The following is a 24,796-nucleotide window of genomic DNA, read 5'->3' on the forward strand; positions in this document are numbered from 1 at the left end:
AACAGGCCACTTCACATGAATCATAAAACGGCCTTTATTTGTTAAAATAATCGATTAGGCTGGTGGATATATTGAAAAATTCTTAGCCTACTATAGAAATATTTTATTATTCAACATATTTTCCTCTTAATTTGATACATTTCTACAGATGTTTCTTCTTGCTCTGCAAACCAGAACTCCGCAGCTTTTATTACCTCCTCGTAGGAAGAAAATTTACTATGTTTTAAACTTTTTTTCAGTTGAGGAAAGAGATCATAGTCGGATGGAGCCAAATCGTGTGAATAAGGGGGTTGTTCTAGTAATTCAAACCCTAAATCACCAATTTTTTGCATGGAAACATGGGATTTGTGTGCAGGGGCGTTGTCCTACAAAAACAAAACACCTTTGGATAACTTTCCGAGTCTTTTATCTCTAATGTTTTCCCGTAGAGAGGTCAGTAATGTCGAATAGTAATCTCCGGTTATTGTTCTACCCTTATCCAAAAATTCAATTATGATTACTCCATGGCAATACCAAAAAACTGAAGCAGTAACTTTACCAGCAGATTTTTGTACACGAAACTTCTTGGAGAACCAGAGTGTCGCCATTCCATCGATTGTTGCTTTGTTTCTGGATTGAAATGTACCCAAGTGTCATCTATAGTAACAATTCGGTTTAAGATGTCTACATCGTTTTCAAATCTAGCACAGATCGAACGTGATGCTTCTACCCTTGCACGCTTTTGGTCAACATTCAAACATTTGGGGATCCATTTTGCAGCAATTTTTGTCATGTCCAAATTGACGTGAACTATAGGATGAATAACGCGTTCGTATGGAATATTCAGTGCTTCAGATATCTGTTTTAGCCCAATTCGACTGTCTGATAAATCATGTCATGAACTGCATGGATATTTTCGGGGACTGATACAGAAACTGGCCTTCCCGATCGGTCATCTTCAATGAAAAATTTACCTCTTTTGGAGCTTGTTGTCCAATTTTTCACGGTCGCACACGAAGGTCATCGATCACCAAGGGTATTAAGCATATCTTCGTAAATCTGCTTACCTCTTTACCCTTTTAAATACAGGTACTTGATGATGTCTCGATACTCACAATTTCGGTGGACATCTTCTTTCTTTTAATTTATTGCGTAACTCTGGTTCACTTTTCTGACCTTAAACTTCACACTGACACTTCTAATGGCTTATTGTTCGTTGCTATGGTAACGAAATATTTTTTTATGCATGGAACTGGTCTCGGCTAACTAGATAGCAATATATCCTCGTATACCCTATTTTCAATTAGTTTCCGCCATATCGACTTATTTACATTGCTGTTTAACAAAATGGGACAATGCTATTTATTTAGTTAGGTAGAATGTTCCGAGTCTAATATGATACAATAAAGTTATAGGTGTAATACAATTTAAAAAACAAACATAAACAACCGACATTAAAGTTCAAAAATCAACCAAAATAGGTAGGTAAACAAAATATATAGTGTATAGAAAAAAAAATAACAATAAGTAAGATGTAGCATATTGTTTGACAAGGAAAATCATACATTATTGTGATTATTTTACGATTTATTGTAATTTTACTTTCTATACACGTCATAGTTTGTTGACCTACACTTTTTGGTTGATTTTTGAACTTTAACGTCGGTTGTTAATATTGGTTTTGTAAATTGTATTCTATTTGTTAATTAATTGTTATTGTACCTACATCTTTCATGTTTCAATTGAGTCATAACACTAAGTTCTCTGCTATCTCTTCTAGTGCTCTGAGGATGTTCATAAAAATAAACGAAACGTCGGACGATACACAATTGGTTTTCTTCATATTTAGACCTCAAAACCTGCCATTTGTTCTTCCATTATACATACAAGGTCGTAAACACGACTTGAGTGTTTATTCTGTGAGTTGAGTAATTAGTATGGATGTAACCGACGAAGCGAAACGGCGGTGACAGAATGATAGTATACAGGGTGTATCTTGCCAAATTTCACAGGCGATTTGCTACAAAAAAGTTCTTGTAGGGCATGGTTCAATTTTATCTTTTCACAATTTTTTCACTTAATTAAGGCACATCTTGCATGAAAGCTAAACTCCCATTTGGAAATATGTCCTATGGAATGCAATGAATTTTTATTAAGATTACCTACGGTTTTCAAGATATTCCTTGCTTTTAGTGAAAAAATTGTGAAACTTTACAAAAGATAATCTTACTCTTAAAGTAACTTTTTTGTTGCAAATTGCACGAAGAAAATTTAGCACACCCTGTATACATTTAAAATTTGGTGTAACATCTGTCTGTATTTTGAATTTTGTACGAAAAGAGTTAAAAACTGTACTTTGTATTTTTTTGTTTATATTCCAAATACGCGACTTGAAAATATTTGGTATTTCGTGTTTGAACGCAAGCGGGATAGTATTTTGTTATTTGTTTTTTAATCAGATCTAAGTTTTTTCTTCCCCCGCTCTGATGACAAATAATATATCAAACCAACTCCCACAGTTCTGAATCAGAAAAAGTAGTCCAAACCCTGCTCTGTTCAACTCCATCAACTTATTCTTTTACCTTTGCTTCAATTTCGGCTCTGAGTGCACGTTTTATAGGTATGGTAAGAACATTAAAACGGTTACCTACCCAAGCATCATCCGAATCTCCAATTAAATTGTTGAAATGAACTTGCAAGGCTGTAACCTAATTCCTTAAGAGCTTAAGAGTATTGAAAGTGGGGAATCAAATTTTTTGATGGACTTGAATGGAATGGTGGATTTAATACATACTAACCCTTTCATTTCCCAGTATCTGGCGAGTTGGAATTATTCGTGTTTTCGCATTTTTTAAGCAAAAAATTTGAAACTCATAGTCCCACTAAAGTTTGTGCAATGATCGGGATTCTCTTTATTTTTATCAAGCTTTTAAGTTTGGTCCGGAAGGTACATATAATAATATGTCCATATCAAGAATTAATTTTATTCGTGTTATAAACTTTAACTTCCAAGCATATATTTTTTATGGTTCAATTCATTTTCATACATTCAGAGTGGGACACATGAAATAGTCCTGCCGGATAATTTCCGAAAAATGTATATTGTACGATTTCAAGTTCTTTGGTGCATGATCATCCACCCGAACATATTGGCAACGCTCTCAAGATTCTTTAATGACAATAGGGATAAGTGACAAATCATTTCGAAGATTTTGGAATTTTATGAGAATGGAAAAAAAATTGTGTTTTGAAAAACACATTGGATATGGATATGATTATGAACTTTCTCCTACATGAAAATAACCAACCTACCTGTTTATCCGTCCCGAAGTTACTTCAGAAATTTCTTAAGCATGCCAAACGCTTCAGTTTAGTGGAACTCTCATCAAAACTTCAAATGGAATTTTCTCTATGTGAAGTTCAATAAGTTTCGTGATTGAGATGGTAACCAAATAATCACACCTGGTGTTCTTGAATTATATAGCGTGTCAACTCTAGTTAGATCCGAATACCTCATATACAAAAAGTTATTTTCTAGAGAGTTTTTTGGTAACAAGTCTTGTCGTCTACAGTTATTTTCTATATTGAATATAGATTATATATACATATATTAAGCATTTTCATGCTCAACACATCGAGGAGATTTATTTATATTTCATTTGAGCATAGCCTACTAGAAGTTTTACTAATTCTAGTAGGCTATGAAACTATGATTTGAGGTGTAGTCACGAGCCTTGAGAAAGAATCAAGAAAGATTCAAAACAGTCGAAATTCCTGCTAAAGAATTTGCATTCAGTGTATACAGAGGGTGAGTCTTTGACAAGTACAAATATTTCAACAGTAGATTCTTGAAGTCAAAATTACCATTCTTTCCGAATCGGCTCAGTTTTAAAGATACAGGCTGTAGAAAAATCATAAATAAATTTTATTTTTAGTTCTATCTCACAAACGGTTCTATCGAATGACATGAATTTCGAAATGTAGTTTTTCATTTAGTTGATGAATCTTTTCGAACACAAGATATCACCCACGTCTTCCAGTTTTCTCATTATGACCATTACTTACCATAAAAATACCAAAAATTAAAAGAACCCAAACCTTGAAACTAAGTTCAACGCTATCTAATGAATAGTTGAACGTTTTGTAAAATAAAAGTAATCTTCATATTTTCTCGTATAATGCGACGTTTTCGAGTATATCCCATTTGCTTTTGCGATGTTGCAAGATTCAGCTTATGCAGTACATCATAATTCAAGTTTATCGATGGGTAATCATTTTCTTTTTGATGGTTTTCAAAGTATTGTTTATTTCGATGTAAAATCAATAAGCATTCCTGAATGTATATTCCATATATTGTAAGGAGTCCAAATTTCTTGAACAATACACGACATGATTGCGTGTATCCCACATTCAACAAAATTCTGAGAACTCTCTTCTGTAGGATAAATAAATATACAATATATCCTGAGCAGTAAAGGGATATTCCAAATCAAAACTTCGATTCTATGGTCGCATAGTAGACTGTCTTCAGTGTTTGAAAACTGTACAAAGTACAAAGCCGATCCTCCTTTTTTGCAAAGATCTCCTACATGAGTATTCCATTTGAATTATTGATCTATTGTTACTTCTAAGAACTTGGTAATGCTTGCTATTCCATATTCAGTATCACTCATGTATCAGTAGGTGTTATTATTCCTGAGTTTAAGAGGTGAAACATTATAAACTTAACAGCTTTGATGTGCACGTGCGATTTTTGATATTATATTGCTTTAATTTGGCTAGATGTTCCTTTGTGTAGTATTCTTTGACTGCATTTTACATAGCAGAATATTGGTAATACCTACATTATTTCCTTGACGATTATGTACCTGAAACTCAATTAATTTTACAGCCTTGAAGAAGAGGATATACAGGTCCTCGAAACGTCGGCAGCGGTGTAGTTTTGGCAGAAATAAAGGTCCACATTCCCGATATTTCTTTTTATTTATGATAAACTTAGTTTTATTTTTATTTGATATCGTATTATTATCAGCGCACCATTCATCCGTTTGTTTAAGTATCTTTTCAACAAGCTTTTTCAGTTCTGTCCATATATAATGTAACAATGGCCTAAAGGTTCATATCATCAGCATAGTGTACAGTTGTTGTGTTCTCAATTGGCCTTGTTGCTTCTCAATGTCATTAAGTCCTTTCGTTTGCAATGGAATAAGTGTAGCACTTTTCTGCACTCGGTGTAATTTACACTGGATTTTAGTATTCGTTTGCTGATTGGATTTACACCAGTGTAGAGGAGGTGTAGTTTATCTACACCTAGTCAAAAAGAGGTGTAATATTAGTTCTGTGGTGTGAAATGCAAAATTTGATGTTAATGTCACGGACAGTAATCTACTTCAAAATGGATACGATTAAATTTAAAATTTGCGATAAGTTCATCACTTTACAAGAGGTTGAAAAAGTAACAAATCTTCTGAGAAACGTAACCATATATTAAATCAAATCATTAGTCTATGAGCGTAACAACCTAACGTCAGTGTTTTTTTCATTCGTTTGCACTGAAAATCAGCTGATTCAAAGTACAGTGTTGATTACACTACACTAAGAAACAGACGAAAGGTCCTATACAAGTACACAATGAAAAACAGAGGGCCAGTATGGTATGCTTACTTGTGGAATTCCCAGCTTTATATCTTGCAGTTTAGATCTTGTTTTTACACCATCTATATCAAGATTAGCATAGGTTGAGATTACTGAGTACCTACCTATTATACCTACTGCTTTTATAAATTATTTCACGAATTCGATATGTACCCTAATGAGATAAAATTAGATTTCTGAAAAAAAATGATTGATTCTAGGAATAAGAATTTATATTCCTGCCATAATTCGGTTGAACAAATCATCATTTTATCGTTGTTTTCCAAGAATTAGTGAATAGCTCTCCTATTTATAATGGAAATAAAATGAAAATAATATGCATTTTGTAGCCTTGTTTTTCATAGAACTGAATTTCAGAACATGTTTGAATATATACCTATTGATTGCAGTTTCGACTTTGTAGATCCGATATTTATGCTCGATGGAAATGTTTATTTCCTGTCTCAGAGGAAGTAAGTTTCAAATTATTAGTATTGAGAGGTGATGCAACATCAGCATGCCTGAATAAATAAAACTTAATCAAAAAAATAAATGAATGAAATGAAGATTACTTTGCACTTGTATGGTGCCATATGGCATTTTGGAGGCGATTAAAAAGTTTCCCATTACCTTAGAAAAATGTGAGATGGTGCTTAGCTCATTCTCCATAGGAAAATCTTTCAGTAAGCAGTGTTTTGCTCTAAAAACTATTTGTCCTTCCCTTACTTACTTACAGAGACCAGCAGGGTGACCAACACGTTTTTACCGGAGCTGGTTCCAGTTCCTTTTGGGCTTTTCATCACCTCCCACAAACATAAGAACCAAAGTGGATGAAAGCGACAGTGGACCCACCAACGCTCGATGAATTTTACGTGGCAGAAGCGCCACTGGTTTACATCGTGTTAAAAATATAAAGAAATTCTAATCACTCTTGATTTGAGCATTATACAAGAAAATATGAAGAATTGTTTTATTTTGCAAAACGTTCAAATATTCATTAGATAGCGTCCAACTTAGTTACAGGTGTTGCGTTATCGAATTTGGAAGGTTTGGAATCCATTCCCTTTATCAACAAACGAATCGAGAATGCTCGCTTGAAATTCAGAACTGTCCTTCTATCGAAACATGTCGCATTTGACTTCATGAATATGTTCATTCAAATGATACGTTAATAATTTATATGCATGACAGATATTGGTCATCATTCCCCTATTACAGTTTATACAGAATTAGAAACCGCTGGGCTTCGTATTCACATCCATTTTTCCTAATTTTTTTTTCGATACAAGAAGTCGAAAGCATGGAAGAATAATTGGTTTTTATCGAAAATATTATCAGTATGATCGAGAGCAGAAATTCCTCATTCTGCTGCAATAAACTCTACAAGACAAACTTCGAAAACTCTTACTGGGTTTTGTTTATAGCTAGGTACCGGTGGTCTTTGATATATTTCAGAAATATTAAATGCATTCGTGCGCTCACTCGTAAACCTGATCGTAAATTGATGCAGCAGTGGCCTAAGCAAATAATAATATGATTCAATCTGTGGATATGTAGTTCCACTGTTGTACTTTTAACAAAAATTACTCTAGTAGAGGCATTCTATGCCTATATTTCTACATATTCGAATGATTAGGTACTCAGTTTCGAAGGTCTATTTTTTCTAATATAATTATCAGACGAATCTTTCACGTAGTGAATTAGTATAGTAGGAAATGGTTTCCATAAATAAGTTCAAATTCGATTTTGGAGTTTTAGGAAACTTGGCAATTGCTATAATATTACGGTATGGGTTTTGGCATAAATAGGAATATTTTCTACTTGTTGACGATTTTCTAAGGTCAGTTATTCTAATTATTTTGGACGTTTTAAGTTACCATTCAATGATAATATAGATACATGGTAATCCATACCATACCATACATACACTAGGGATCGAAATATGGCAATTCGACCAAATATGCCTTGAAAAGCTATTACTGTGGAAAAATATACGGATAGTTAATGTTGAACGACAATAGCTTTCAATGTCACACCAAAAATAATTCTCTTAGAAACATCACATTCATCAGCAATATTTTTGTGACATTTGGGAATTCAAATGTAGATTGCAGCGACATGGTGATGACAGTTCGAAGTAGAAAGTTAATGCAGACATTTTTGAAGGGGATTTTAGATTTTCGTCAAATAAATCCTTTTTCTTAGTTTATAGTTGTTTTTTCTCAATTTTGAAGATTGGTTATCGAAACTGGATTCAAGTCTGTTAATTATTATCAATTTCAGGTCAATAAATGTCAAGAAGAATTAGTGAAAACAATTCCGACTATGTTCTGAATCAGGTGATAAAAGGAAACAATATTTTTTGAATCCAAACTTCTTGGCTCTTTATACGATCATAATAGAAGGAAATTGATTATATGGAGAGCCGCAACTATGATATCTTGCCTTCTCCATTATATGCAATGTCTAAATTTGCAACATTGATGCTAAGAAAACCAAGTTGAACTGGCAATCAGAAATCATTTTCCAAATTAATTTGGTGTGAATGTTATCGAAATTCATATGTTCATCAACTTACTAGGTGGAAAAAGTCCTCTCTGGGGAAAAACAGATTGTTTTCGTACATCGAAAAAAAAATTTCATCAAAATTTTTAAAGAAAATAAAGAAAAGAATTTTCTGACCGTTTGGCCAGATTTGTGACTGAAAAGGGTTAAGATATTTTCAACAGATTAAGATATATTTCTTATAAAAACTCTTATTGAAACACCAAAATATTCTCCGTTCCTCGATGTAAACAAACAAAAGTGCATTAACTTATTGTTTACAAAAATTGACACCAAGGGGTGTATCGCTTGTTTGGAATTCCCATCCGAAAGCATACATCAAATGAATTTGAAATTTCCCTCGGAAACAATGTCTTCAATTGAGTGACTCTCAAAACCGGGTGAAATTATGGTGTTCAAACAAAATTACCAGGATAATGTACAAATGATTTGCACATCCTACTTTCTAATCGAAATCACTAGAAGGTGAAACATTACTACCACTTAATTTCAACATCAAAAATCATTCATGTGGTACTCTCTACGATGAAATATGTATTATAGTTGAAGTACTACATAAAATTGATAATATTTCTTGTCCAAAGTTATGGCTCTGCACCGATTTCGATGACATGTACTGAGAAATAAACGCATTAACAAAAAACGACAACAAAATCAACTTCAATCTTTTTCCTCAATAATAGCATAAAGTTTTCAATAAACGTTATGAATGACAAGACAGGACAACTGAATGAAGAATGTTCCACCGAAGAAGAGCAGATGCTGACTTTAGTTTTCCTGACGATGGCAAATTGGCTAGTTCAATTTAGAGCGAAACATATTCATATGAATATATGTATATGATATCAGCGGGTGGTATGCATTTGAATGACTTCTTATTATTGTATTCATTGCCTCTCTGTTCAGGCGTTATCATTCTTTATTCATTGTTAAGAACTTCAGGACTTCAAAAGTCTCGTATCGTTGATCTCGTGGGCACTAGAAAGAACATATGACTTCTTTTTAATATCCCTTAATAAACTGAGCAAAAAACTTAACGCACATTCTGAAAATCTCAATTTTAATGAAACTTAACTCTACATTGACTTTATAACTTATTTTTTATGTTCTGTCGGGAAAGTTTTGAAGAAAAAAAGACACATTAAATGGAAGAAAAATTCAGGATTTCACCGAATCTTATGTGAAAGAAGAGAAATGAACAATTTTCAGAATACTGAAATGCTGATAAGTGATTTAATACTTGGTATTTACAACCCTTGAGTTAATTACAGCTCGGCAACGACGGTTTATACTCAAAATGAGTGATCTTAAAATGTTCTGATCTAATCCTTCCCAGATTTCTCCGAGTTGGATTCCTAAGTCATTAAGAGTAGCTGGATGATTTTCTGAACTTCTCAGCCTTCTATTGAGGTTGTTCCAAACCTGCTCAATCGGATTGAGATCTGGACTTCTTGCTGGCCATTCCATTCGAGAGACTTCAAACTCTTCAAGGTACTCCTGAACGATGCGCGCACGATGGGGTCTGGCATTATCGTCCATAAGAATGAAATTTTCACCAATTTATGGGACAAATGGCACTACATGCTCTTCAAGAATGTTCCTTATATACTTATCAGCATTCATAGCTCCATTATCAACGACCACTAGGTCTGTGCGAGCAGTCAAAGATATTCTATCCCATACCATAATCGATCCTCCCCGAAACCAGTAGTATTCAGGAAATTGCACTGAGCATATCTTTCATGTGGACGTCTGTATAAAAGGGAACGTTGATCACAATGGTAGAGGCAGCATCTAGACTCATCTGTGAAGAGAACTCTTTCCCAATCGGCCTCTTCCCATTGGATATGCTCTCTCGCAAAATCCAAACGCGACCTTCGATGGGCTGGGGTAAGAGCTGGACCTCTTACCGCGACACGAGCCTTAAATCATATTCTCTGAGGCGATTTCTTATTGTCTGAGTGCTAATGTGCACCTCATGAGTTTGCTGAAGCTGAATTTGAAGGAGGTGAGCGGTTGCAAACCGTTATCTCAACGAAGAAACTCTCAAGTAACGTTCTTGAATGGCAGTTGTTACCCGTGGTCTACCCTGTCCTGGTCTTCGGACATTCATACCTGTCTCCCTGAATCGCTGCAACATTCTGGACACACTTGTATGGGAAACTCCAAACCTTCCTGCAATTCTTGTGTATGTCCACCCTTCTTCTCGCAAAACTACCGCTTGGGCACATTCCTCTTGGGTCAAATTGCTTGTTTCGCGTTGCATAGCGATCGAGTGTAGAAAATCAAACGAAAGAAAAATACATTCAAAATCTGATAATAAAAGTGGAAAGTGGATAACATATGCATGCATAATTCTGATGAAAATAATTAAAATTGAGAACACCTTCAGTTGTAGAATAAATTTGAGATTTCCATAATGTGCGTTAATTTTTTTGCGCAGTATATTTCTAGCCAGAAAGCGTAGGTTAGACATGCCAGCACCATTGAGTGTACATGGATGTCCTGCACTAACGAATTTTCTTTGAAACAAAAAATCTGGTTTGCGTTAATTTCTTCCGTAGCCTGCTGACGCAAGCGAAGCCTCCCTTTTCGAGCGGTCCGCCCTAGAGCTTAAGAACCGTGAATTCCTTCCACATTATACCGGAGTTTCGTTGGAATCTGGAATGGATTCTTTGTGCTCTATGTCGTATGTTCTTTACGTTAAGCATTCCGTATTAATGAAATTTTCACATAGTTTCATTATATATTATATTGTTCTACAGAGCAGGAATGAACCTTTGCAGATTTATAGCCAATTAACTTTTTTGTATCGGAATTCTCAATTAGAATTTTCTCAACTGAACCAGTTGATTTCACCACAAGCTGCAAAAATGAATAATCATTCATATAAACCGAGTGTTATTGTGCCAAAAAAGCATAGGCATTTCATGTTTCTGGGATCAGATATGATTTGATTTTTTTCAATGGTTTTTCCATCCACATCATGAGTCCCGATACGAGGAGTAGGGGGTGCTTTATCGAATAGTTCACGATTTGTGTACCAAATATTATATATTTGGTTGGAAGATGAAGACCCGACAGATTTTTTCTATTTCTCCGTGCCAGAAGAATCAATTCCGATTCCATATTCCACAGGACGGTAGCAAAAGAGTACTAAATAGTCTCAGGGCCTGCAAAAGGACTTACCGACGATACCCATAGAGGTGAGTCCACTCTGTCTTATAACGACATCTATGAGTGACCCAACTCAACTTTTAACTACTAGATACTAACCATAGCTTGGTGTGTAAAAAGTATCACGGGTTGGATGTACCAAGGATATCTCCCCTAGTACTAGAAAACCTCAAACTCTTTTCGTTTGGCTGGACTGCTGGACAAAGCATCTAATAAATTATTGCTCGTATTGCTCCGAGATTGAACAGAGTGATCTGAAGTTCACATAGACTCTCTGTCCTTTAATGTTGCCTTCTTCTAATTGGTTGAAATAGAATTCGTACACATGCAACAAGACTGAGTTACGATTCCAAGCTATAAGCTATCAGCGATCTGATTACCTACCAAAAATTTTAATTGACCTATTTGGCCTATTTGTGTGTTTAATATGAAGCTTGGAAGCATCTATTTTGCACACCTAATATAATTCAATTGGAATCATGTGTGAAATGTGTAACCTATGCTACATGCTACACCACTACTATTAACGTCACTTGTACTTGTGTTCTGTCACTTGTCAATGGATTTCAACATTGCCACCTTCTACACGTCATCACTCATCCAGTCTGGTCTCGGGTTTGAATTAAATTGCACCTCCTTTTCTATATCTTGATTCCAAAATCACCAAAAGGGATTAGAATCTGATGAATTGATTGTATAGCTCACGGCCAGTATCAAAATCAATTTCAAAGTCCATTTCGGCCTTTAATTTCAAAGCCTCCTTGAGTTCTACTATGAGTGAAAGTAGGTAAGCTTTGAAATTAAGGAAACTTTTTATGATACTGTTCGTTATGCAGGGTGTTTCATAAACATTGCAAAGTGATTACGGATATCGCCTATATCAATTCAAGTACGGCCTTCGACTCGGTGAATCGGAGATCGCTATGGAAAATCATAGAACGCCTTGGAGTACCCGAAAAATTCTTAGCAGTGTGTAAAAGCCTCCATACCAACAACACCGCTGGAATACAGCATAATGGCTCTACAACCGACCATTTCTTAACGAACTCTGGAATAAAACAAGGCTGCGTATTAGCGCCTTTACTGTTCAACATTTTCGACACAGCTGTCTAGATAATGTTGGACACCTATAAACATATATACGAAGCTTTAGGCCTTATATTCAATACTGACAAAACCAAAATCCTGGTAAGTCAGCCAGAAAGCCTTCAAACATATATCAGCCTGGAAGATGAAACTCTGGAACAGGTCGAGCAGTTCTAATACTTGGGAAGCTTCATTAGTATTAGGGCTAACCTGGACATGGAAATACACAACCGTATCAATTCGGCATCACGGGCATTCTGGAAGCTGAAGGACAGAGTGTTTCGAAATCATGACCTCAATCTGAAAATCTACACAGCTGTTTACAAAGCAGTGGTCTTCCCAAAGCTTCTTTAGGAAAGCGAAAGCTGGACGCCCCACAGGCGACACATTAAACAGCTTGAACAAACGCAACAACGTCATCTAAGACAAATAATGCACATCAGATGGTTCCACAAAGTTTCAAATGCAGAAGTCTTACAGCGCGCGAGTTGTATAACAATTAAGACTCGAGTAATGAGGGCTCGACTCAGATGGAGCGGCCACATTCTGGGGATGCAAGGCACAAGACTCCCCAAAATAGCTCTTTACGGCGAACTCACAGAGGGAGCTCGGAAACTAGAAGGCCAGTATAAGCGGTTTAAGGATGCACTACATCAATCCCTAAAATCAATTAATGCCAATCATAACTGGGAACATCTAGCGTTAGACAGATCACAGTGGAGGTCTTTGGTCCACAGTTATAATGGAGACTCGAGAAGAATACAGGGGCGGCCATATCTGATTGGTGACTATCCATGCCCGGAATGTGGTGTAGGTCGCGGTTGGGAGGGAACACAGTCGCAATTAGCCCTAAGAAATTATAAGTTTGATCGCACCGATTGTTTTGTTTTTGAGTCTTTTTGTAGATTTATTCTCGGTAAAGGGATACAGCAATGCATGAATGAATGAGTTATTTGGAGTCGAAAAGGTCCTTAAGGTCTTTCTTTAGGTATTCCAAAGAAATAACTAATTCCTCGATATTTTCTAAACGTCTTGCGATATTTGAAGAAGAATCACTCAAAGAAGGCAAGTCTATGGAGAGAATCCACAAAAAATTGTATTAAATTAATACTATGTGTTCTGTTTTCTATATCAGTACATTGAGTAGAGAGAAAAAAAAAATAGAGTTATGCCTACTTCTGATGTATTGAAAATTGTAGTCAACGATAATCTTTCTAACCCATTCCAGAGAAAAATGGCAAATTGAGAGGATCAAAAAAACTCATAATAAATGAATGAGTAATTCAACCCATAATGAATCTTCCTATAGAAAAAACAGAATTTCATTCGAATATAGTTCTCATGAACTTGTTGGCGAAGCCATTAAAACATTCGACAGCAGTTTCGAAAACATTCTGGGATAAAACAAATCGAAACTGTTTAGTGAGAAATAATTTCCTGCACACTGATGATTTGTTGATGCAATTAAGCCGCCCCTTTATTTGTTTCTCGTTTTACGTACCCTGTCTGTAATATGCAGCGTGAGGTGCACCATATTGTCACATAAATAACTTCACAGCACGATCAGTTTTCTGGAAATTCGCGAAAAATGATGTTTTCGCTCTTTAAAACGCGCAGCGCGTGCAGGTAAATTCAGGTCTATTATGGCACCAACATCATCGGGGCTATTCGAATTTTCCGAGCACGTAGCACCGATGAAACACGTCTAGATTTGGAGGAATCCCTTTTTGAAAGCGAGGAGTCTCCATATTCGAAAACTTCGCGAGGATACACGTGATTACGCAGCTATACGTGGACGCATAATTATGGCTTGATCAATGGAAAAGTGAATGAGTGCGATCTATTCGAAGTGCGAATTCTGATTGGAGAAAATAATGGCATTCAATTTTGTCAAAAAGCGATTATAGGGGATTGAGACCCCTCGTAATTGGCACACGTTGATTTCGTTTTGTTTAGTTCAATTTGAGATGACGAAATCATAGTTTGCTATTGAAGCTGGCTATTTCAACGCAGCAGTATTTATTTACTTCTTTTTAGGGTTTCAATTCCCAATCTCCTGACAAATTAGTGCAAGAATTTACGCAGGAGCATCGCTTATTTCATTTTTTAATTGATTTTGTTTCAGAGATTGGGTGTGAAAACCCTAAAAAGATTAAGAAAATGCAGAATCCTCCCAGAATAAATTTCAATCGATATCAGTATTCATGAACTTAATAAACAAGTATTATAGGGGGTAATACCTCTAGTGCTTGCAGTACTATAGATAATAATTCTATCAGAAATCAATGAGATCAACCAAATATATTAACAGTAGATTCTTGAGATCAAAAGAACACTTTTTTCTTCTACCATCGGCACGGTTTAGAAGATACAGGCCGAATGAAATGAATTTCGGAATATAGTTCTTCATTTATTTGATGAATCTTTTTCGAATACAAGATATCACCCACGTGTTCCAGTTCTCTCATTATGACCATTACGTACCATAAAAATATCAAAATTCAAAGAATCCAACTCTCGAAACTAAGTTTGCTGCTGTTCAAAAATGAAAAATATCTGTGAAATTCGAAAAATAAGTACTTTGACCGACTGCAACTCTTTTTAAAAGATTCACAAATGTGTAGTGTTACAGACTCAGCTAGTTATTCTGAAGGTAATCTTGTTTTTCTTGTTGGCATAGCTCATTATGGAAACTTGAAATGGCTATATACGAGGATGTATTGATATCTAGTTAGCCTAGACCAGTTGCACGCAAAAAAAAATATTGCGTTACCATAGCAACGAACAATAACTCATTAGAAGTGTCAGTGTGAAGTTTGAGGTCAAAAAAGTAAACCAGAGTTACGCAATAAATTAAAAGAAAGAAGATCCTCAGAAATTGTGAAAATCGAAAAATTGAAGAATCGAACCATCATCAAGTACCTGTATTCAAAAGAGTTAAGAGGTAAACAGATTTAAGAAGATATACTTAATACCCTTGGTGATCAATGTACTTTGTATGCGACCGAGAAAAATTGGACTGCAAGCTTCAAAAAAGAGGTAAATTTTCCATTGAATATGATGAATATGCAGTTCATGACATGATTTTATCAGACCGTCGAATTGGGCTTAAACGGATATCTGAAGCACTGAATATTTCATACGAACGCGTTCATCATATAATTCACGTTAATTTGGACATGAGAAAAATTGCTGCAAAATGAATCCCCAAATGTTTGTGTGTTGACCAACTGCGTGCAAGGGTAGAAGTATCGCGTTCGATCTGTGCTCGATTTGAAAACGATGTAGACTTCTCAAACCGAATTGTTACTATGGATGAGACTTGGGTACATTTCTACGATCCAGAAACAAAGCAACAATCGATGGAATGGCGACACTCTGGTTCTCCAAGACTTAAGAATAAGTTTCGTGTCCAAAAATCTGCTGGAAAAGTTCTTGCTTCAGTTTTTTGGGATTGCCATGGAGTGATTATGATTGATTTTTTGGATAAGGATAGAACAATAACCGGAAATTACTATTCGACATTACTGACCACTCCACGAAAAAAAATCAAAGAGAAAAGACGCGGAAAAATATCCAAAGGTGTTTTGTTTTAGCAGGACAACGCCCCTGCACACAAATCTCATGTTGCCATGCACAAACTTCGTGATTTAGGGTTTGAATTACTAGGACACCCCCCTTATTCACCAGATTTGGCTCCATCCGACTATCATCTCTTTCCTCAACTGAAAAAATGTTTGAGAGGTCGTACATTTTCTTTCAACGAGGAGGTAATAAATGCTGTGGAAGTCTGGTTTGCAGAGCAAGAAGAAACATTTTTTTGAAAGGTCTAGAGACGTTGCAGGTTCGCTGTAATAGATGTATCCAATTTCTATCCAATTAAGAGGAGAATATGTTGAGTAATAAAATATTTTGACATTGAAATTTTGTTCGGTTCTATAGAAGGCTAAGAATTTTTCAATATATCCTCGTATCTTTTTATCAGGGCCAAATCGGAAAAAATGGGATAAGAAAAAAGTATAACCTTTGACCTCAAGAATTTACTGTTGAAATATTTGTACGATTCAAAGACTCACCCTGAATACAATGTTATTATCGAAATACGTACTGTTTAACACTCTGTCAATAATTTATTTGAAACGAATAAATCATTCAATAACACACTCCAAATTCCTGCTAAATCATTTTCATTCAGTATATGTAATCATGGACGTTACCAATTATCAAACAATATATTAATTTATCAACATCAATTTTGAACGCTCACAATTCGTAAATGAATAAACCGTAATAAATACGGAATAATATTCCGATGCATTAAAGCCGTCGATATGAATGCCAACAAATGTAACGATCTTAACCACCAGCACTCAGTGCCAAGAAAAACATGTCCCATTCAGGAAAAGAAGATGCTGGCCATAGTTTCATTCTCCCTCCCATTTTATTCAGGATAACCAGCAGAGATTCAATTTATTTTCCCTATCTTGAATTTCAAAAAAACTGATTATCATAATTCATAGAAAAAGACTTCCTAAAAGTCCCTGATCGCTTAGTGGAGACCTTTCAACCGGGATAGTCAAAGGAATTCCACGAATTGTTGCTTAATATTAAATCTAGAGTTCACGCAGGCGAATAATCCAGTAAACGAATAAAAACATTTAGCACCGACAGATTCAAAGCTTTTACCTATTAATTTACGACGAAGCATATATAAAGCAATCATTTAAAATTTCTGCTTGACTTCAATAGACAACGACGTATTTTTCGTGAATTTCAGCACTTGATACTCCCCTTCACTGAATGAACAAATAAAACCGTCTATTCATATGAAATAGATTAATATTTCTGAATTTCTGGCTATCAACGGTGAACAAATCAACCTCTGGGGTGCCTCGCTAGTAAACCTCCTGGTGGTTCTCCCTCTGAATGTAGAAGCATATATCAAACTCCCTGTGGTGACAGAACTGACAGAAAAAGAATTTTTAGGGGCCACTTCAAGCGAGCACGACAAATTTCAAGATTTGTCACTAGAAGAGTTGCTCTTTTAGGATGTGTATCCCATTTGGATCTACGATGATACATCTGGGAGAAACGCGTCTCGAAAATTGAAAATTCCCAAAAAGATGGGGTCAGTTAAAAATTCGTCAAGACCTAACGGTTGCACCGAGCTCGATTAAATTTCGAGATTTATTACAAGAAGAGTTGCCCTTTGAGAACTTGAGACCTTGAGAGAAATATCGAAGAATGATTTTATTTCCCCCTTCAAATAAGAATAAGTGTCAAATTTCAAAATAGTTTCTCAAACATATAGCTTGTTACAATTATTAAGACCCGTTTGCACCAAACGCTTTCAGTGTTAAGTGTCCCTTAAAATGAACCCTTAACTTAAATTACTTTGCACCAACAGTTAAGTGACATTTAAATGGCTAAAGCTAGCCTTAAATTTAACCGCTCCTGTAATGACCACTTAGGTATTTAAGGGCGGGATTCTAACCTAAAATAATTTGTTGAACTCACAAACTTGCTGCAGAACTGCTGTGGTTTTTCTAATAACGTCAAGTACCTTTTATTTGACAATCCATTTCATTATCAATAATAATGCTAATTCAGCAACAAAAAGTTGTCACTCTTTGATTATAATATAATAGTTTACTTGACACTGACTGACAGGACAATAATGTTAGGTTAATGAAATGACAACGATCATCGGCAAGCGGCCAACCAATGAAAAGGCTTTATTGGACTAGAATGAAGTTGCACCAAAATAAAAAACTGAAATATCACTAAATATGAAAACTTAAGGGCCCCTTACTTAAGATTCTGTTAAGCCGCAGTCGTGCAACTGACAATGAAATTATAACTTTAAACTACGCTTAGTTAAGTACTCATTTTAAGGGGGATTGGGCCTAAGATGTATGTACCTATTTTATATGAGAGCCTTACAGAATTTCAAATATAAAATTTATAATACCGCCACTGCGGAATAGTCGATATCTTTCATTTTGCTGAAATTATGTTATATATAGATACATACCTCTTCAGATTCGTTGGAATAGTGCATAGTTGAATTCTGAATCGTGACTTCTGCCAAGGTATCTTCAGATGCATGGCGGGAAGATGTTTCATCACTTTTCCGTAGACGAAATGGATGAATGATTCGATTTTTGCAGTTAGAGTTTAAAGACTGTGGTTTGGATGTGAACTGCAACGTGTTCCTGTGAAAAAAACATAACTAAGATAATTCTGAAGTTTTCTTCAATTCTCTAGCAGTTGTGTTGGTCGATAACTCAGTTTGTGTGTCTATAATTTCGTGTTCATTCTACCTTTCTTAGGTTTTGCTATTGTTGTCCGGTGGACCTACACAGCGTAGATAATTGATGCGACAAAATTAAAACGCAAGAAATTCATAAGCCGTGCAAATATAAGATCTCGGTACATTTCATCGACTATATACTTGTCCATACAAATTATTCAGTCTATACATATCAATTCCGCAAGTATTTTTTTCGTGATACAAAGTGTTAATGCTGTACCGTTGCGCAGGGACAATCTGTCCTACTATTCCAACTTTTGGTGTTTCTCACAACCATTAAAGAACGGGTAGACAGTAAATAAAATAAAATAAACTGCTCCACATGAGTTAGGGATTCTGACTTGAATTTCAAAAAAATATAGTTAAAATAATATTTTTTTGATGAAAATTCATATCAATATGATTTCAAGTTGCAAATTAATTTCAGCCTGTAGGTCTGCAGCGTATACAGGGTGGTTAAGAAAAATCGAGTAAAATAACGAAATTTTATTCCCAGAGAATTCAAGCATTTTAAGACTATCAATACAATGTATGACCTCCACGGGCATCAATAACAGCTTGACATCTTCTTTGCATACTACACACGAGGTTGTTGAACATTTCTTGAGGAATTTGGTTCCATAAACGGGGCAGAAGCTCTCTCAGATCATTTAAGGATTCTGGTGTAGGTTGCTGATTATCTAATCTTCTTTGGATCATATCCCATGCATGTTCTATGGAATTCAAATCTGGTGAGTGCGGAGGTATTGGTAAATGTGGAATACCAAGCTCCTCGTGCGCATTTTCAACTATGGCTGCACGGTGCGGTCTAGCGTTATCGTCTAGAAATTGAAAAGTTTCACCAATAGCAGCGTGAAAATTTGGCACAACATTGTCAATGACATGCTCCCTATAGTGTAAGGCGGTCATATTCCCAGGACAAGTGTGTAGATCTGTGCGCCCGTTGAAACATTTCCCGGTCCATACCAAAACACTACCCCCTCGGAATGGATGGACTTCTTAGACATAGCGACGATTACGGGGTATGCGTGGGATTGTCCATACCCTTATTCTTCGAGAACCTGAAAATCGTCCATATATGGATTCATTAGTGAAAAGGGCACTACGCCATTGATCGATCCAATTGATATGTTGCCTTGCCCATTCCAGTCTTTGACGCTTATTGTCACGTGTTAATGGAACTCCTCTTAATGGACGTCTAGAACCTAGATTCACCTCTCCCAAACGTCGTGTGATGGTTTTGATGGAAACTTGGACCCCATCTGCATTTTGAAGAGTATTCCGTAGCATTCTACACGTAGATGTAGGGTTTCTTCTCGCCGAAACGGAATGAAACGATCCTGAGCAGGTGTTGTTTTTCGTCGCCCACCAAGCCTTGGTCTGTCCAACACGGAACCTGTCTCCCTAAACCTATTCCGAAGTCGAGATATCACACTTTGGCTGACTTGGAGCCTTTTCGCAATAACCACCACAGAGTTAGGCCACCCTGTAGCATTCCGACAGTCCTATTTTCAGAAAACTCGTTTCAAATCGAAGCCGTTGATAAACTGACTTACTTTCAAAATAAGAACATTCATGAAGCATATGCAAAGAACCAAACTTCAGAAAAAAGGCGACCAGATTGACGAAATGCCTCATACTGATATTTATTGGATCGATTCAAGTTGTTATTGAGTTTTAAATGATTTTATGTTCGACTGCATCATAAACACTTTATTTATGAATTCGTTTAGAGTCCATAATTGACTACTTTATTGGACACCACTTTATTGGACTCAACTGTCACTATTATTCTGTCAAGTAAATATACTAGATGCAAACAACACTTTATTCAGGGAAGAAGAATTGAACTTCGGCCTAAAAACAAAATCATGAATTACTATTCTAAACATTAGTGTGGTAGTGAATATTAAAAACACATTCTTTGTCATTATACAAATGTATGCCTGAGGAAGTCGAGCTCGAAGTGGAAGCACAGTTTTGGATCTGCAATACTCTTGATGCTAGAATCAACTACTTCCTGGACCAATATTATCGTGGCAACACTTATTTTAGTACTTTTCGATTCATCTATGTAGTCCATAGAGAAGAACTTTCGTGAGCTTTCAATTCACTATTGAAGTAAGCCAAAATACTGTCTTCTGTCGATTTTACAATTTTCTTTGTTTTACACCACTTGTTATAGGCCGCATACAGTATAATATATTTTTCATCAGTGATCAGAAACGAACTGACTGGTTGAAGTGTGTTCTTGTCAGCATCGCTTTTACTCTGTGGTCCAAAAGAGGGGCGTGGCCTCGGTACTCTTCTTCTTCCTTGACTGGCTTAAGTCTGGCAATATTGACCTCATTGCCAGAGTCATCAAGATGGAGTCAGAATATGAGCAAAAATCGAGGTAGACCATTTCGCGCATACAATTGCATTGTCATGATATTAAACAATATGAGTTGAAAAATATATAAGTGAGTAAGAAAGATTCTTTGGCGCTTACGCTTATTATGACGTTTGTCACAAAATTAGGCTTTATGGACTTGCCCAAGTTATTGGCCTTGCTCGCTTTGCTCGCTCCGCCATAAACTTTTGGACTCGTCCATAAAGACCTAATTTATGTACTTGTTACATAAATAGCTATTACAGCGATTTTATCGAAGATTACATACTTTCAAAAACGATTGAATACGATATCCCTTACATCTTGTGGAGCAGTTTATTTTGTGATGAAACGTTAGATAATATCAATGGGAACATAACGGAATAAAAATAAAACTCATTCCTTTCATATAAATTTATATTATCGATCAGGGACTCTGAGCGCCTGACAGATGTTGATCACAAAAAAGTTGATTCACCCTAATATACCTTGTATTTTTCCCATACTCATTGTTTTAAAATTGAAAATAAGAATCCCTCAGATAAGGTATACACGTAACACGTATCCCGTATTTTCCCTTTCCGCATCGTTACCTTGTCACTTTGTTCAAAACCAGTGTCATTGCTCCCGATATCGACATATATAAGGAATACATAAACCTCCCCCGTTCGGCAGAAATGTATCCTCTGATGACATTCCCAATTCGAGAAACTATCTCGTTTTATCTCACCTGCGAAATTCCCAAGTTCCACGCTCTCAGCCAAAGACTGGCTGAAATTAGGCCCTAGAGAACTGAGCCTACGGGAATCGAATCACATAAAACTCAGATCTTCACGTGGTAGGATTTTTCGTCTGTTCAGGATTTATTGATGAACTCTGCTAGTTCGGAGAGTGTTGTGAGATTGTTTTTCTAATTTTGACAGGGTGAATGGTGACGTAAGGGACAATGGCTAAGTGGAGATAGAGGACCTCAAACTGATTTCAAATGTCCCATAAGGGTATTCGATATAGATATAGGGTGATTTATGAAAAAATGGTAAACCTATAAAATCCCATATTTTCGTTAATATACGAAAGCGCTGAAGTGCCACACCAAAAAAAAAAAAATCTAAATATACAATTCCGTCTTGTAAGTCGGAATTCTGAGATACATGTCAGAATAAATAAATAAATAAATAAATAAATAAATAAATAAATTCTGACTTGCAATTCGGAATTCTGAGATGCAAGTCAGAATTCTGAGATGCAAGTCAGAATTCTGAGATGCAAGTCAGAATTTTGAGATGCAAGTCAGAATTCTGACTTGCAACTCCGAATTCTGAGATACAAGTCAGAATTCCGACATGCAAGTCGGAATTCTGAGATACAAGTTGGAATTCTGAGATACAAGTTGGAATTCTGAGATACAAGTCGGAATTCCGCGATACAAGTCGGAATTCCGACTTGTAAGTCGGAATTTTGAGATGCAAGGCAGGAGGAGGGCTAAAATAGGTCTAATGACTTTTGTTTTTTTGCATTTGATCCGTGAATGTGTTTTTGGCTTCACGGAGGAATTTTGGATGAATATTATTCTATTTTTCCCTTCGGTTGCACCATAGCTGAGCTGTCCCAAAGCTTCGTGCTCAGTGCTTGTGAAAGCACTTAGAGTATTTTTGTACTCCCGAGAATTATGCTCCTGGGAACTTTTCAAAACCTTCCTTACTGCTTAGTGATTCGAGCGCTTTATCGAAATTCCCACATCCAGTTTCATAATCAAGTTCAAAGTCACTTTAAGTTTCGTTTAGTGTCAGTTTCGGTACGGTTAAAGAAAAGCTTTAAATTTGAAGGGGCTTTGTTTGATTATGAAACTGGCCGTTAGTTCTTATTAATCCCCATAAAGTGCTCGCGAGAGGCCTTCGGAAATCGTGTCAAAACACGAAGAAGCGATCGACTTATTGTCACCCTACGAGCATATATGGATACTACAGATATATTATTATATTATCATATTATCCTGACTCCCCGTAGGATACGACGAACCCCTCAGAAGCTCTGTAAGCTTGTCAGAATCAATAATGTCCGTTAAAACTTTTGAAAGAAAAGAGATAGGGTAGGCGTAGGTTAAGGGTCCAAATGTGCCTATACATGCCTTAAATGAGACAAATCTCCTCTACAGAGGGCATTTTGCTCACATGATTCGACAACAATCGAATGCAACAAAGCATTCTACCAATTCTAGCCCCACTACTGTTTTGCATCTCGAAATTCTGACTTGTCTCTCAGAATTCCGACTTGCTTCTCAGAATTCCGACTTGTAACTCAGAATTGCGACTCGCAAGTCGGAATTCCGACTTGTATCTCAGAATTCCGACTTGTAACTCACAATTCCGACTTGTAACTCAGAATTTCGACTTGTATCTCAGAATTCCGACTTGTAACTCAGAATTTCGACTTGTATCTCAGAATTCCGACTTGTAACTCAGAATTCCGACTTGTATCTCAGAATTCCGACTTGTAACTCAGAATTCCGACTTGCAAGTCGGAATTCCGACTTGTATGTCGGAATTCTGACTTGTATTTCAGAATTCTGACTTAGCAAGTCGGAATTATACATTTGGATAATTTTTTTTTGTGACCCTTCATCGCTTTCGTATTAATATGGTAAATTTCGCTAATATTTCACAAGCTTGTTCCTATAGGCATTCACCGTCAGCACAAGAAAAAAAATAGAAAAAATTGCAGGCCCGTATTCAAAAATTTCAATTTACTTGTCAGGTGAGAAATATCACACGGTATATGAGATAAAATAAATTTAAATAAAAATTTGAGGAGAGCTTGAAAAACTGATGAAAGACCTGTGTTTTGTTTGAATGGCACAAATTTTCTATTGTTTTTAGGATATGTTTAAATCAGAATATTACAATATTTTTAAATAACACAAAATTCGAGTCAAAGATAGTTGATAGTTGATGGTTAGGAAGGGGTTACATCTCACGGTGCCCTCAGGGTCTATTGTGCCCCCTAAAAGAGCTGATCTCACCACGCCCTGCACATCTCGCCTAAGATAAGTTTGACTTATCTAAAAAAAGTAGAACAAAAATACGCCTGATATGTTTCCAACAAAATTTACTCTTCATCAAAATAACGTAAACTTTATAAGGAAAAATTTTCTCCTAAGAGTTTCTGAGGGGGGTAGACTTAAAAAAAATTGGCTTTCTCAACTGGTTGCACAAATAACTATTATCGAGCACTCAAAAATATTCGTTTTAAATTTTTTATTATTGGTGGGACATTGAGTTTACCGGATATAGAAGTGAATTGTACGAATGAAAGTACATTGAAGAGAAACGTAATAGGTAAATAGATTACCCTTCGAGGAAGACCTAGCAGGAAGTTCAAGTTCAAATTCGAATATATCCGATCTTTCATATTCCTTATTAGAGTAGCTCAGGTTTTCATTACTGCTCCCCACATTTTGTTCGGTAGTGGCCTTTTTCCATTTCATCCGTAGGTATAATTCGCCTCATTCAATTACACCTACCTACAACAAACTGCTATTTTCTCAGAATTTAGTTTTTTGGTTTGCTTAAGTAATACGTAACTAAGCAGATATATTTTCGATGGGAAACTTGCAAACCAACTAATCGGATGAACTTATTAAATAGAATAATTCTGGAGTACATACATCAATT

At 35.9% G+C, this 24,796-nt stretch overlaps 1 protein-coding gene across 2 annotated transcripts in view; it reads right to left on the reverse strand.

Moving 5' to 3' along the window:
- Window positions 1-18,622, reverse strand: part of LOC123321990 (cyclic nucleotide-gated cation channel subunit A) — an 82,578-nt gene extending 63,956 nt beyond the window's left edge. Inside the window, exon 1 of one of the 2 annotated variants that reach the window (XM_044909814.1) lies at window positions 18,476-18,622. In XM_044909814.1, coding sequence (XP_044765749.1) covers window positions 18,476-18,502 — 27 coding nt within the window. In that variant the 5' untranslated portion in view covers window positions 18,503-18,622. Of the gene's footprint in view, window positions 1-13,942; window positions 14,095-18,475 lie in introns of those variants that run through there. The other variant, XM_044909807.1, reaches the window with a different exon arrangement.
- Window positions 18,623-24,796: the final 6,174 nt, after the last annotated feature.

This window comes from Coccinella septempunctata, chromosome 1, assembly GCF_907165205.1.
Source record: "Coccinella septempunctata chromosome 1, icCocSept1.1, whole genome shotgun sequence".
Lineage (NCBI taxonomy): Eukaryota > Metazoa > Arthropoda > Insecta > Coleoptera > Coccinellidae > Coccinella > Coccinella septempunctata.